This window comes from Coregonus lavaretus (assembly GCF_964263955.1).
Source record: "Coregonus lavaretus genome assembly, contig: HAP1_SCAFFOLD_2510, whole genome shotgun sequence".
NCBI classification, from domain to species: domain Eukaryota; kingdom Metazoa; phylum Chordata; class Actinopteri; order Salmoniformes; family Salmonidae; genus Coregonus; species Coregonus lavaretus.
The window spans coordinates 26,700-42,226 of record NW_028160364.1 but is presented as its reverse complement, the minus strand read 5'-3'; the positions used below and the strand labels follow the sequence as shown (position 1 = coordinate 42,226).

General features: G+C 45.0%; 1 protein-coding gene across 2 annotated transcripts in view; it reads right to left on the bottom strand.

Annotated features, from left to right (window-relative positions):
• The window catches only part of LOC311121898 (palmitoyltransferase ZDHHC3-A-like), a 47,678-nt gene that overhangs the window by 8,805 nt on the left and 23,346 nt on the right, over positions 1-15,527 (bottom strand). For both annotated transcript variants that reach the window (XM_084196334.1, XM_084196335.1), the window contains exons 6-7: positions 11,475-11,571; positions 11,153-11,234 (exon numbers count right to left, since the gene is read on the bottom strand). In XM_084196334.1, the coding sequence (XP_084052460.1) occupies positions 11,153-11,234; positions 11,475-11,571 (179 nt within the window). The remainder of the gene's footprint in view (positions 1-11,152; positions 11,235-11,474; positions 11,572-15,527) is intronic.

The following is a 15,527-nucleotide window of genomic DNA, read 5'->3' as shown; positions in this document are numbered from 1 at the left end:
GAATTCAGATATGACGTCATTGTTTTAGCACTACCTACAGTTTTTAAACTACGGCAGGTGACGTGGATCAATGTGCCAATAAATCAGCACAATCTACTTTTGGGGGTTTTCAAATTGGCAGTGTCTTGGAGCTAGAACTGAGATCATGTATACTGTGATGCCGAGAAACGGAGAGCAACGTACAATACGGAGAACTGAGCCAACAAGGCATTAGTGGTAAGTACATCGGGGCGGCCATCTTTATGGACCTCCTCTATTGATTGTATGAGATTGAGAATGTTGCATTGTGTGACAAGTGGTTTTAACTGTTGATTGCATCCACATTACAAAGAATTATGGTATGAACAAACGCTAAATAGGAATGACGTTTCTCAGCATAGAAGAGTGAGCATCAAAGTGCACGAACAACATGCAGAGTTGAATCACACACAGACAGTCATACACTAACTGAGCAACATAGTGTGTATCTCTGCAGCACTGCAGTGACTATGTGGAAACGAGGGGACTCCATATTCCCTTTGAGTGCCTGGATCTAAACAACCTTCACAGAACTACTGAAACACAGTGACCAACAGAACTACTGAAACACAGTGACCAACAGAACTACTGAAACACAGTGACCAACAGAACTACTGAAACACAGTGCCCAACAGAACTACTGAAACACAGTGACCAACAGAACTACTGAAACACAGTGCCCAACAGAACTACTGAAACACAGTAACCAACAGAACTACTGAAACACAGTAACCAACAGAACTACTGAAACACAGTAACCAACAGAACTACTGAAACACAGTAACCAACAGAACTACTGAACACAGTGCCCAACAGAACTACTGAACACAGTGCCCAAAAGAACTACTGAAACACAGTGCCCAACATAACTACTGTACACAGTGACCAACAGAACTACTGAAACACAGTAACCAACAGAACTACTGAACACAGTGCCCAAAAGAACTACTGAAACACAGTGCCCAACATAACTACTGTACACAGTGACCAACAGAACTACTGAAACACAGTGACCAACAGAACTACTGAAACACAGTGCCCAACAGAACTACTGAAACACAGTGCCCAACAGAACTACTGTACACAGTGCCCAACAGAACTACTGAAACACAGTAACCAACAGAACTACTGAAACACAGTGCCCAACAGAACTACTGAAACACAGTGCCCAACAGAACTACTGTACACAGTGCCCAACAGAACTACTGAAACACAGTAACCAACAGAACTACTGAAACACAGTGCCCAACAGAACTACTGTACACAGTAACCAACATAACTACTGAAACACAGTGCCCAACAGAACTACTGTACACAGTGCCCAACAGAACTACTGTACACAGTGACCAACAGAACTACTGAACACAGTGCCCAACAGAACTACTGAACACAGTGCCCAACAGAACTACTGAAACACAGTGCCCAACAGAACTACTGAAACACAGTGCCCAACAGAACTACTGAAACACAGTGACCAACAGAACTACTGAACACAGTGACCAACAGAACTACTGAACACAGTGACCAACAGAACTACTGAACACAGTGACCAACAGAACTACTGAACACAGTGACCAACAGAACTACTGAACACAGTGACCAACAGAACTACTGAACACAGTGACCAACAGAACTACTGAAACACAGTGCCCAACAGAACTACTGAAACACAGTGCCCAACAGAACTACTATACACAGTGCCAGTGACCAACAGAACTACTGAACACAGTGACCAACAGAACTACTGAAACACAGTGACCAACAGAACTACTGAACACAGTGACCAACAGAACTACTGAAACATAGTGACCAACATAACTACTGTACACAGTAACCAACAGAACTACTGTACACAGTGACCAACAGAACTACTGAAACACAGTGACCAACAGAACTACTGAACACAGTGACCAACAGAACTACTGTACACAGTGACCAACATAACTACTGAAACATAGTGACCAACATAACTACTGTACACAGTAACCAACAGAACTACTGTACACAGTGACCAACAGAACTACTGAAACACAGTAACCAACAGAACTACTGTACACAGTGACCAACATAACTACTGAAACATAGTGACCAACATAACTACTGTACACAGTAACCAACAGAACTACTGTACACAGTGACCAACATAACTACTGAAACACAGTGACCAACAGAACTACTGAAACACAGTAACCAACAGAACTACTGAAACACAGTGACCAACAGAACTACTGTACACAGTGCCCAACAGAACTACTGAAACACAGTGCCCAACAGAACTACTGAAACACAGTAACCAACAGAACTACTGAAACACAGTGCCCAACAGAACTACTGTACACAGTAACCAACAGAACTACTGTACACAGTGCAGTGACCAACAGAACTACTGAACACAGTAACCAACAGAACTACTGTACACAGTAACCAACAGAACTACTGAAACACAGTGCCCAACAGAACTACTGTACACAGTGACCAACAGAACTACTGTACAGTGCCAGTGACCAACAGAACTACTGTACACAGTAACCAACAGAACTACTGTACACAGTGACCAACAGAACTACTGTACACAGTGACCAACAGAACTACTGAACACAGTGACCAACAGAACTACTGAACACAGTGCCCAACAGAACTACTGAACCACAGTGCCCAACAGAACTACTGTACACAGTGACCAACAGAACTACTGAACACAGTGACCAACAGAACTACTGAACACAGTGCCCAACAGAACTACTGAACCACAGTGCCCAACAGAACTACTGTACACAGTGCCCAACAGAACTACTGTACACAGTGACCAACAGAACTACTGTACACAGTAACCAACAGAACTACTGTACACAGTAACCAACAGAACTACTGTACACAGTAACCAACAGAACTATTGTACACAGTAACCAACAGAACTACTGTACACAGTAACCAACAGAACTACTGTACACAGTAACCAACAGAACTACTGTACACAGTAACCAACAGAACTATTGTACACAGTAACCAACAGAACTACTGTACACAGTAACCAACAGAACTACTGAACACAGTAACCAACAGAACTATTGTACACAGTAACCAACAGAACTACTGTACACAGTAACCAACATAACTACTGAAACACAGTAACCAACAGAACTACTGTACACAGTAACCAACATAACTACTGAAACACAGTGACCAACAGAACTACTGAAACACAGTGCCCAACAGAACTACTGAAACACAGTGCCCAACATAACTACTGAAACACAGTGACCAACAGAACTACTGTACACAGTAACCAACAGAACTACTGAAACACAGTGCCCAACAGAACTACTGAAACACAGTAACCAACAGAACTACTGAAACACAGTGCCCAACAGAACTACTGTACACAGTGACCAACAGAACTACTGAACACAGTGACCAACAGAACTACTGTACACAGTGCCCAACAGAACTACTGAAACACAGTAACCAACAGAACTACTGAAACACAGTAACCAACAGAACTACTGAAACACAGTGACCAACAGAACTACTGAAACACAGTGCCCAACAGAACTACTGAAACACAGTAACCAACAGAACTACTGAACACAGTGCCCAACAGAACTACTGTACACAGTGCCCAACAGAACTACTGAAACACAGTAACCAACAGAACTACTGAAACACAGTAACCAACAGAACTACTGAAACACAGTAACCAACAGAACTACTGTACACAGTAACCAACAGAACTACTGTACACAGTAACCAACAGAACTACTGAAACACAGTGCCCAACAGAACTACTGAAACACAGTGCCCAACAGAACTACTGTACACAGTAACCAACATAACTACTGTACACAGTGCCCAACAGAACTACTGTACACAGTAACCAACAGAACTACTGTACACAGTGACCAACAGAACTACTGAAACACAGTGACCAACAGAACTACTGTACACAGTAACCAACAGAACTACTGTACACAGTGACCAACAGAACTACTGAACACAGTGCCCAACAGAACTACTGTACACAGTGACCAACAGAACTACTGAAACACAGTAACCAACAGAACTACTGAAACACAGTAACCAACAGAACTACTGAAACACAGTGCCCAACAGAACTACTGAAACACAGTAACCAACAGAACTACTGAAACACAGTAACCAACAGAACTACTGAAACACAGTAACCAACAGAACTACTGAAACACAGTGACCAACAGAACTACTGAACACAGTAACCAACAGAACTACTGAAACACAGTAACCAACAGAACTACTGAAACACAGTAACCAACAGAACTACTGAAACACAGTAACCAACAGAACTACTGAAACACAGTAACCAACAGAACTACTGAAACACAGTAACCAACAGAACTACTGAAACACAGTAACCAACAGAACTACTGAAACACAGTGACCAACAGAACTACTGAAACACAGTAACCAACAGAACTACTGAAACACAGTGCCCAACAGAACTACTGAACACAGTGCCCAACAGAACTACTGTACACAGTGACCAACAGAACTACTGAAACACAGTAACCAACAGAACTACTGAAACACAGTAACCAACAGAACTACTGTACACAGTAACCAACAGAACTACTGTACACAGTAACCAACAGAACTACTGAAACACAGTGCCCAACAGAACTACTGAAACACAGTGCCCAACAGAACTACTGTACACAGTAACCAACATAACTACTGTACACAGTGCCCAACAGAACTACTGTACACAGTAACCAACAGAACTACTGTACACAGTGACCAACAGAACTACTGAAACACAGTAACCAACATAACTACTGTACACAGTGCCCAACAGAACTACTGTACACAGTAACCAACAGAACTACTGTACACAGTGACCAACAGAACTACTGAAACACAGTGACCAACAGAACTACTGTACACAGTAACCAACAGAACTACTGAAACACAGTGCCCAACAGAACTACTGAACACAGTGCCCAACATAACTACTGTACACAGTGACCAACAGAACTACTGAAACACAGTAACCAACAGAACTACTAAAACACAGTGACCAACAGAACTACTGTACACAGTAACCAACAGAACTACTGAAACACAGTGCCCAACAGAACTACTGAACACAGTGCCCAACAGAACTACTGTACACAGTAACCAACAGAACTACTGTACACAGTAACCAACAGAACTACTGAAACACAGTGCCCAACAGAACTACTGAACACAGTGCCCAACAGAACTACTGTACACAGTAACCAACAGAACTACTGTACACAGTAACCAACAGAACTACTGAAACACAGTGCCCAACAGAACTACTGAAACACAGTGCCCAACAGAACTACTGTACACAGTAACCAACATAACTACTGTACACAGTGCCCAACAGAACTACTGTACACAGTAACCAACAGAACTACTGTACACAGTGACCAACAGAACTACTGAAACACAGTGACCAACAGAACTACTGTACACAGTAACCAACAGAACTACTGTACACAGTGCCCAACAGAACTACTGTACACAGTGCCCAACAGAACTACTGAAACACAGTGCCCAACAGAACTACTGAAACACAGTGACCAACAGAACTACTGAAACAAAGTAACCAACAGAACTACTGAAACACAGTGCCCAACAGAACTACTGTACACAGTGCCCAACAGAACTACTGAAACACAGTAACCAACAGAACTACTGAAACACAGTAACCAACAGAACTACTGAAACACAGTGCCAGTGACCAACAGAACTACTGAAACACAGTGACCAACAGAACTACTGTACACAGTAACCAACAGAACTACTGAAACACAGTAACCAACAGAACTACTGTACACAGTAACCAACAGAACTACTGAAACACAGTGCCCAACAGAACTACTGAAACACAGTGACCAACAGAACTACTGTACACAGTAACCAACAGAACTACTGAAACACAGTAACCAACAGAACTACTGTACACAGTAACCAACAGAACTACTGAAACACAGTGCAGTGACCAACAGAACTACTGTACACAGTAACCAACAGAACTACTGTACACAGTGACCAACAGAACTACTGAAACACAGTGACCAACAGAACTACTGTACACAGTGCCCAACAGAACTACTGAACACAGTGACCAACAGAACTACTGTACACAGTAACCAACAGAACTACTGAAACACAGTAACCAACAGAACTACTGAAACACAGTGACCAACAGAACTACTGAAACACAGTGCCCAACAGAACTACTGAAACACAGTGCCCAACAGAACTACTGAAACACAGTGACCAACAGAACTACTGAAACACAGTGCCCAACAGAACTACTGTACACAGTGCCCAACAGAACTACTGTACACAGTAACCAACAGAACTACTGTACACAGTGACCAACAGAACTACTGAAACACAGTGACCAACAGAACTACTGTACACAGTAACCAACAGAACTACTGTACACAGTGCCCAACAGAACTACTGTACACAGTGCCCAACAGAACTACTGTACACAGTGCCCAACAGAACTACTGAAAAACACAGTGCCCAACAGAACTACTGAAACACAGTGCCCAACAGAACTACTGTACACAGTAACCAACATAACTACTGTACACAGTAACCAACATAACTACTGAAACAGTGCCCAACAGAACTACTGTACACAGTGCCCAACAGAACTACTGTACACAGTGCCCAACAGAACTACTGAACACAGTGCCCAACAGAACTACTGAAACACAGTGCCCAACAGAACTACTGAACACAGTGCCCAACAGAACTACTGAACACAGTGACCAACAGAACTACTGAACACAGTGCCCAACAGAACTACTGAACACAGTGCCCAACAGAACTACTGAAACACAGTGCCCAACAGAACTACTGAAACACAGTGACCAACAGAACTACTGTACACAGTGACCAACAGAACTACTGTACACAGTGCCCAACAGAACTACTGTACACAGTGCCCAACAGAACTACTGAAACACAGTGCCCAACAGAACTACTGAAACACAGTGCCCAACAGAACTACTGAAACACAGTGACCAACAGAACTACTGAAACACAGTGACCAACAGAACTACTGAAACACAGTGCCCAACAGAACTACTGAAACACAGTGCCCAACAGAACTACTGTACACAGTGCCCAACAGAACTACTGTACACAGTGCCCAACAGAACTACTGTACACAGTGCCCAACAGAACTACTGAAACACAGTGCCCAACAGAACTACTGAAACACAGTGCCCAACAGAACTACTGTACACAGTAACCAACATAACTACTGAAACACAGTGCCCAACAGAACTACTGTACACAGTGCCCAACAGAACTACTGTACACAGTGCCCAACAGAACTACTGAACACAGTGCCCAACAGAACTACTGAAACACAGTGCCCAACAGAACTACTGAACACAGTGACCAACAGAACTACTGAACACAGTGACCAACAGAACTACTGAACACAGTGCCCAACAGAACTACTGAACACAGTGCCCAACAGAACTACTGAAACACAGTGCCCAACAGAACTACTGAAACACAGTGACCAACAGAACTACTGTACACAGTGACCAACAGAACTACTGAACACAGTGCCCAACAGAACTACTGAACACAGTGCCCAACAGAACTACTGAAACACAGTGCCCAACAGAACTACTGAAACACAGTGACCAACAGAACTACTGAACACAGTGACCAACAGAACTACTGAACACAGTGACCAACAGAACTACTGAACACAGTGACCAACAGAACTACTGAACACAGTGACCAACAGAACTACTGAACACAGTGACCAACAGAACTACTGAACACAGTGACCAACAGAACTACTGAAACACAGTGCCCAACAGAACTACTGAAACACAGTGCCCAACAGAACTACTATACACAGTGCCAGTGACCAACAGAACTACTGAACACAGTGACCAACAGAACTACTGAAACACAGTGACCAACAGAACTACTGAACACAGTGACCAACAGAACTACTGAAACACAGTGCCCAACAGAACTACTGTACACAGTAACCAACATAACTACTGAAACACAGTGCCCAACAGAACTACTGAAACACAGTGCCCAACAGAACTACTGTACACAGTGCCCAACAGAACTACTGTACACAGTGCCCAACAGAACTACTGAACACAGTGCCCAACAGAACTACTGAACACAGTGACCAACAGAACTACTGAACACAGTGACCAACAGAACTACTGAACACAGTGCCCAACAGAACTACTGAACACAGTGCCCAACAGAACTACTGAAACACAGTGCCCAACAGAACTACTGAAACACAGTGACCAACAGAACTACTGAAACACAGTGACCAACAGAACTACTGAACACAGTGCCCAACAGAACTACTGAACACAGTGCCCAACAGAACTACTGAAACACAGTGCCCAACAGAACTACTGAAACACAGTGCCCAACAGAACTACTGAACACAGTGACCAACAGAACTACTGAACACAGTGACCAACAGAACTACTGAACACAGTGACCAACAGAACTACTGAACACAGTGACCAACAGAACTACTGAACACAGTGACCAACAGAACTACTGAACACAGTGACCAACAGAACTACTGAAACACAGTGCCCAACAGAACTACTGAAACACAGTGCCCAACAGAACTACTATACACAGTGCCAGTGACCAACAGAACTACTGAACACAGTGACCAACAGAACTACTGAAACACAGTGACCAACAGAACTACTGAACACAGTGACCAACAGAACTACTGTACACAGTAACCAACAGAACTACTGTACCCAGTGCCCAACAGAACTACTGTACCCAGTGCAGTGCCCAACAGAAGAACAGAACTACTGTACACAGTGACCAACAGAACTACTGTACACAGTAACCAACAGAACTACTGTACACAGTGCAGTATCCAACAGAACTAGTGTACACAGTGACCAACATAACTACTGTACACAGTGACCAACAGAACTACTGTACACAGTGACCAACAGAACTACTGTACACAGTGACCAACAGAACTACTGAAACACAGTGACCAACAGAACTACTGTACACAGTGACCAACAGAACTACTGAAACACAGTGACCAACAGAACTACTGTACACAGTGACCAACAGAACTACTGAAACACAGTGACCAACAGAACTACTGTACACAGTGACCAACAGAACTACTGTACACAGTAACCAACAGAACTACTGAAACACAGTAACCAACAGAACTACTGTACACAGTAACCAACAGAACTACTGAAACACAGTGCCCAACAGAACTACTGAAACACAGTGCCCAACAGAACTACTGTACACAGTAACCAACAGAACTACTGAAACACAGTGCCCAACAGAACTACTCTACACAGTAACCAACAGAACTACTGTACACAGTAACCAACAGAACTACTGTACACAGTAACCAACAGAACTACTGTACACAGTGCCAGTGACCAACAGAACTACTGTACACAGTGCCAGTGACCAACAGAACTACTGTACAGTGCCAGTGACCAACAGAACTACTGTACACAGTGACCAACAGAACTACTGTACACAGTGCCCAACAGAACTACTCTACACAGTAACCAACAGAACTACTGTACACAGTGACCAACAGAACTACTGTACACAGTGACCAACAGAACTACTGTACACAGTAACCAACAGAACTACTGAAACACAGTAACCAACAGAACTACTGTACACAGTAACCAACAGAACTACTGTACACAGTAACCAACAGAACTACTGTACACAGTGCCAGTGACCAACAGAACTACTGTACACAGTGCCAGTGACCAACAGAACTACTGTACAGTGCCAGTGACCAACAGAACTACTGTACACAGTGACCAACAGAACTACTGTACACAGTGCCCAACAGAACTACTCTACACAGTAACCAACAGAACTACTGTACACAGTGACCAACAGAACTACTGTACACAGTGACCAACAGAACTACTGTACACAGTAACCAACATAACTACTGTACACAGTGCCAGTGACCAACAGAACTACTGTACACAGTGCCAGTGACCAACAGAACTACTGTACACAGTGCCAGTGACCAACAGAACTACTCTACACAGTAACCAACAGAACTACTGTACACAGTGACCAACAGAACTACTGTACACAGTGACCAACAGAACTACTGTACACAGTAACCAACATAACTACTGTACACAGTGCCAGTGACCAACATAACTACTGTACACAGTGCCAGTGACCAACAGAACTACTGTACACAGTGCCAGTGACCAACAGAACTACTCTACACAGTAACCAACAGAACTACTGTACACAGTGACCAACAGAACTACTGTACACAGTGACCAACAGAACTACTGTACACAGTGCCAGTGACCAACAGAACTACTGTACACAGTGCCAGTGACCAACAGAACTACTGTACACAGTGCCAGTGACCAACAGAACTACTGTACACAGTGCCAGTGACCAACAGAACTACTCTACACAGTAACCAACAGAACTACTGTACACAGTGACCAACAGAACTACTGTACACAGTGACCAACAGAACTACTGTACACAGTAACCAACATAACTACTGTACACAGTGCCAGTGACCAACATAACTACTGTACACAGTGCCAGTGACCAACAGAACTACTGTACACAGTGCCAGTGACCAACAGAACTACTCTACACAGTAACCAACAGAACTACTGTACACAGTGACCAACAGAACTACTGTACACAGTGACCAACAGAACTACTGTACACAGTGCCAGTGACCAACAGAACTACTGTACACAGTGCCAGTGACCAACAGAACTACTGTACACAGTGCCAGTGACCAACAGAACTACTGTACACAGTGCCAGTGACCAACAGAACTACTGTACACAGTGCAGTGCCAGTGACCAAAAGTAATACCTAGTGTCAGGAAGTATAGGACGTCAAACTAAAAAGGAGTGTCCTGTCCTTTATGACTTCACTAGAGGCAGATCAACTAGTAGAGTAACTTGGAACACTTAACCAGAGACCATCGTCAGGGTTGAGAGGAGCTGATTGAAAAATCATTGTGTTATCGTGAGATGTAGATCAAACCAATGAGCAGCCAGGTTTTTAAAAAAAGGTCAAAACGACTTACTTGTCCAATCATCTTCAAAGCAGTAGAGGAAGTGGAAGACCACCATCACCAGAGAGTGGAGAGAGATGAGTGCAATGTACATCTGGAACAAAAGAGACTCACGGTAAGACAGTGTCAAGTGTCAACGTTGTCACGCAAACTGGAAGTCACTTTCAGGGCATTTGACAACCCAAAACATCTTAATCCACACCTTTCCCGATATAGGAAACGCGTATTGGCAAATCCATAAGCTACATTTGCTGAAGGTGTAATGGTGTCTTACGGAATACGTAAACTACAGTATGGAATGTCCCAGTATGTTACAGTATGCAACGGTACGTACTGTGAAGAGCACAAAGTACTTCCGGTTGTTCTCTCCCACACAGTTGTTCACCCAGGGACAGTGGTGGTCCATCTTCCTGATGCAGCGCATGCACACACTAGTATGGAGGGGAAAACAAATGAATAACAACAACACAGTCCCATGGTTCTCAGCAAGACGTGCTAAAGTCAGTGTTCAGCAGACAGTCTGCCTCAGGTAACTGGTGGTGCTAAAGTCAAAGCAGACAGTCTGCCTCAGGTAACTGGTGGTGCTAAAGTCAAAGTGTTCAGCAGACAGTCTGCCTCAGGTAACTGGTGGTGCTAAAGTCAAAGTGTTCAGCAGACAGTCTGCCTCAGGTAACTGGTGGTGCTAAAGTCAAAGTGTTCAGCAGACAGTCTGCCTCAGGTAACTGGTGGTGCTAAAGTCAAAATGTTCAGCAGACAGTCTGCCTCAGGTAACTGGTGGTGCTAAAGTCAAAGTGTTCAGCAGACAGTCTGCCTCAGGTAACTGGTGGTGCTAAAGTCAAAGCAGACAGTCTGCCTCAGGTAACTGGTGGTGCTAAAGTCAAAGCAGACAGTCTGCCTCAGGTAACTGGTGGTGCTAAAGTCAAAGCAGACAGTCTGCCTCAGGTAACTGGTGGTGCTAAAGTCAAAGCAGACAGTCTGCCTCAGGTAACTGGTGATGCTAAAGTCAAAGTGTTCAGCAGACAGTCTGCCTCAGGTAACTGGTGGTGCTAAAGTCAAAGCAGACAGTCTGCCTCAGGTAACTGGTGGTGCTAAAGTCAAAGTGTTCAGCAGACAGTCTGCCTCAGGTAACTGGTGATGCTAAAGTCAAAGCAGACAGTCTGCCTCAGGTAACTGGTGGTGCTAAAGTCAAAGCAGACAGTCTGCCTCAGGTAACTGGTGGTGCTAAAGTCAAAGCAGACAGTCTGCCTCAGGTAACTGGTGATGCTGAAGTCAGTGTTCAGCAGAGAGTCTGCCTCAGGCAACTGATGGTGCTAAAGTCAAAGTGTTCAGCAGACAGTCTGCCTCAGGTAACTGGTGGTGCTAAAGTCAGTGTTCAGCAGACAGTCTGCCTCAGGTAACTGGTGGTGCTAAAGTCAGTGTTCAGCAGATAGTCTGCCTCAGGTAACTGGTGGTGCTAAAGTCAAAGTGTTCAGCAGACAGTCTGCCTCAGGTAACTGGTGGTGCTAAAGTCAAAGCAGACAGTCTGCCTCAGGTAACTGGTGGTGCTAAAGTCAAAGTGTTCAGCAGAGAGTCTGCCTCAGGTAACTGGTGGTGCTAAAGTCAGTGTTCAGCAGACAGTCTGCCTCAGGTAACTGGTGGTGCTAAAGTCAAAGCAGACAGTCTGCCTCAGGTAACTGGTGGTGCTAAAGTCAGTGTTCAGCAGACAGTCTGCCTCAGGTAACTGGTGGTGCTAAAGTCAGTGTTCAGCAGACAGTCTGCCTCAGGTAACTGGTGGTGCTAAAGTCAAAGCAGACAGTCTGCCTCAGGTAACTGGTGGTGCTAAAGTCAGTGTTCAGCAGACAGTCTGCCTCAGGTAACTGGTGGTGCTAAAGTCAAAGCAGACAGTCTGCCTCAGGTAACTGGTGGTGCTAAAGTCAAAGCAGACAGTCTGCCTCAGGTAACTGGTGATGCTAAAGTCAAAGCAGACAGTCTGCCTCAGGTAACTGGTGGTGCTAAAGTCAGTGTTCAGCAGACAGTCTGCCTCAGGTAACTGGTGGTGCTAAAGTCAGTGTTCAGCAGACAGTCTGCCTCAGGTAACTGGTGGTGGTAAAGTCAAAGCAGACAGTCTGCCTCAGGTAACTGGTGGTGCTAAAGTCAGTGTTCAGCAGACAGTCTGCCTCAGGTAACTGGTGGTGCTAAAGTCAGTGTTCAGCAGACAGTCTGCCTCAGGTAACTGGTGGTGCTAAAGTCAAAGTGTTCAGCAGACAGTCTGCCTCAGGTAACTGGTGGTGCTAAAGTCAAAGTGTTCAGCAGACAGTCTGCCTCAGATAACTGGTGGTGCTAAAGTCAAAGTGCACAGCAGACAGTCTGCCTCAGGTAACTGGTGGTGCTAAAGTCAAAGTGTTCAGCAGAGAGTCTGCCTCAGGTAACTGGTGGTGCTAAAGTCAAAGTGTTCAGCAGACAGTCTGCCTCAGGTAACTGGTGGTGCTAAAATCAAAGTGTTCAGCAGACAGTCTGCCTCAGGTAACTGGTGGTGCTAAAGTCAAAGCAGACAGTCTGCCTCAGGTAAGTGGTGATGCTGAAGTCAGTGTTCAGCAGAGAGTCTGCCTCAGGTAACTGGTGGTGCTAAAGTAAAAGTGTTCAGCAGAGAGTCTGCCTCAGGTAACTGGTGGTGCTAAAGTCAAAGCAGACAGTCTGCCTCAGGTAACTGGTGGTGCTAAAGTCAAAGCAGACAGTCTGCCTCAGGTAACTGGTGGTGCTAAAGTCAAAGCAGACAGTCTGCCTCAGGTAACTGGTGATGCTGAAGTCAGTGTTCAGCAGAGTCTGCCTCAGGCAACTGATGGTGCTAAAGTCAAAGTGTTCAGCAGACAGTCTGCCTCAGGTAACTGGTGGTGCTAAAGTCAGTGTTCAGCAGACAGTCTGCCTCAGGTAACTGGTGGTGCTAAAGTCAGTGTTCAGCAGACAGTCTGCCTCAGGTAACTGGTGGTGCTAAAGTCAAAGTGTTCAGCAGACAGTCTGCCTCAGGTAACTGGTGGTGCTAAAGTCAAAGTGTTCAGCAGACAGTCTGCCTCAGGTAACTGGTGGTGCTAAAGTCAAAGCAGACAGTCTGCCTCAGGTAACTGGTGGTGCTAAAGTCAAAGCAGACAGTCTGCCTCAGGTAACTGGTGATGCTAAAGTCAAAGTGTTCAGCAGACAGTCTGCCTCAGGTAACTGGTGGTGCTAAAGTCAGTGTTCAGCAGACAGTCTGCCTCAGGTAACTGGTGGTGCTAAAGTCAAAGTCTTCAGCAGACAGTCTGCCTCAGGTAACTGGTGGTGCTAAAGTCAAAGTGTTCAGCAGACAGTCTGCCTCAGGTAACTGGTGGTGCTAAAGTCAAAGTGTTCAGCAGACAGTCTGCCTCAGGTAACTGGTGGTGCTAAAGTCAAAGTGTTCAGCAGACAGTCTGCCTCAGGTAACTGGTGGTGCTAAAGTCAAAGTGTTCAGCAGACAGTCTGCCTCAGGTAACTGGTGGTGCTAAAGTCAAAGCAGACAGTCTGCCTCAGGTAACTGGTGGTGCTAAAGTCAAAGCAGACAGTCTGCCTCAGGTAACTGGTGATGCTAAAGTCAAAGCAGACAGTCTGCCTCAGGTAACTGGTGGTGCTAAAGTCAAAGCAGACAGTCTGCCTCAGGTAACTGGTGGTGCTAAAGTCAAAGCAGACAGTCTGCCTCAGGTAACTGGTGATGCTAAAGTCAAAGTGTTCAGCAGACAGTCTGCCTCAGGTAACTGGTGGTGCTAAAGTCAAAGCAGACAGTCTGCCTCAGGTAACTGGTGGTGCTAAAGTCAAAGCAGACAGTCTGCCTCAGGTAACTGGTGGTGCTAAAGTCAAAGCAGACAGTCTGCCTCAGGTAACTGGTGGTGCTAAAGTCAAAGCAGACAGTCTGCCTCAGGTAACTGGTGGTGCTAAAGTCAAAGCAGACAGTCTGCCTCAGGTAACTGGTGATGCTAAAGTCAAAGCAGACAGTCTGCCTCAGGTAACTGGTGGTGCTAAAGTCAAAGTGTTCAGCAGACAGTCTGCCTCAGGTAACTGGTGGTGCTAAAGTCAAAGCAGACAGTCTGCCTCAGGTAACTGGTGATGCTAAAGTCAAAGCAGACAGTCTGCCTCAGGTAACTGGTGGTGCTAAAGTCAAAGCAGACAGTCTGCCTCAGGTAACTGGTGGTGCTAAAGTCAAAGCAGACAGTCTGCCTCAGGTAACTGGTTGTGCTAAAGTCAAAGCAGACAGTCTGCCTCAGGTAACTGGTGGTGCTAAAGTCAAAGCAGACAGTCTGCCTCAGGTAACTGGTGATGCTGAAGTCAGTGTTCAGCAGAGAGTCTGCCTCAGGCAACTGATGGTGCTAAAGTCAAAGTGTTCAGCAGACAGTCTGCCTCAGGT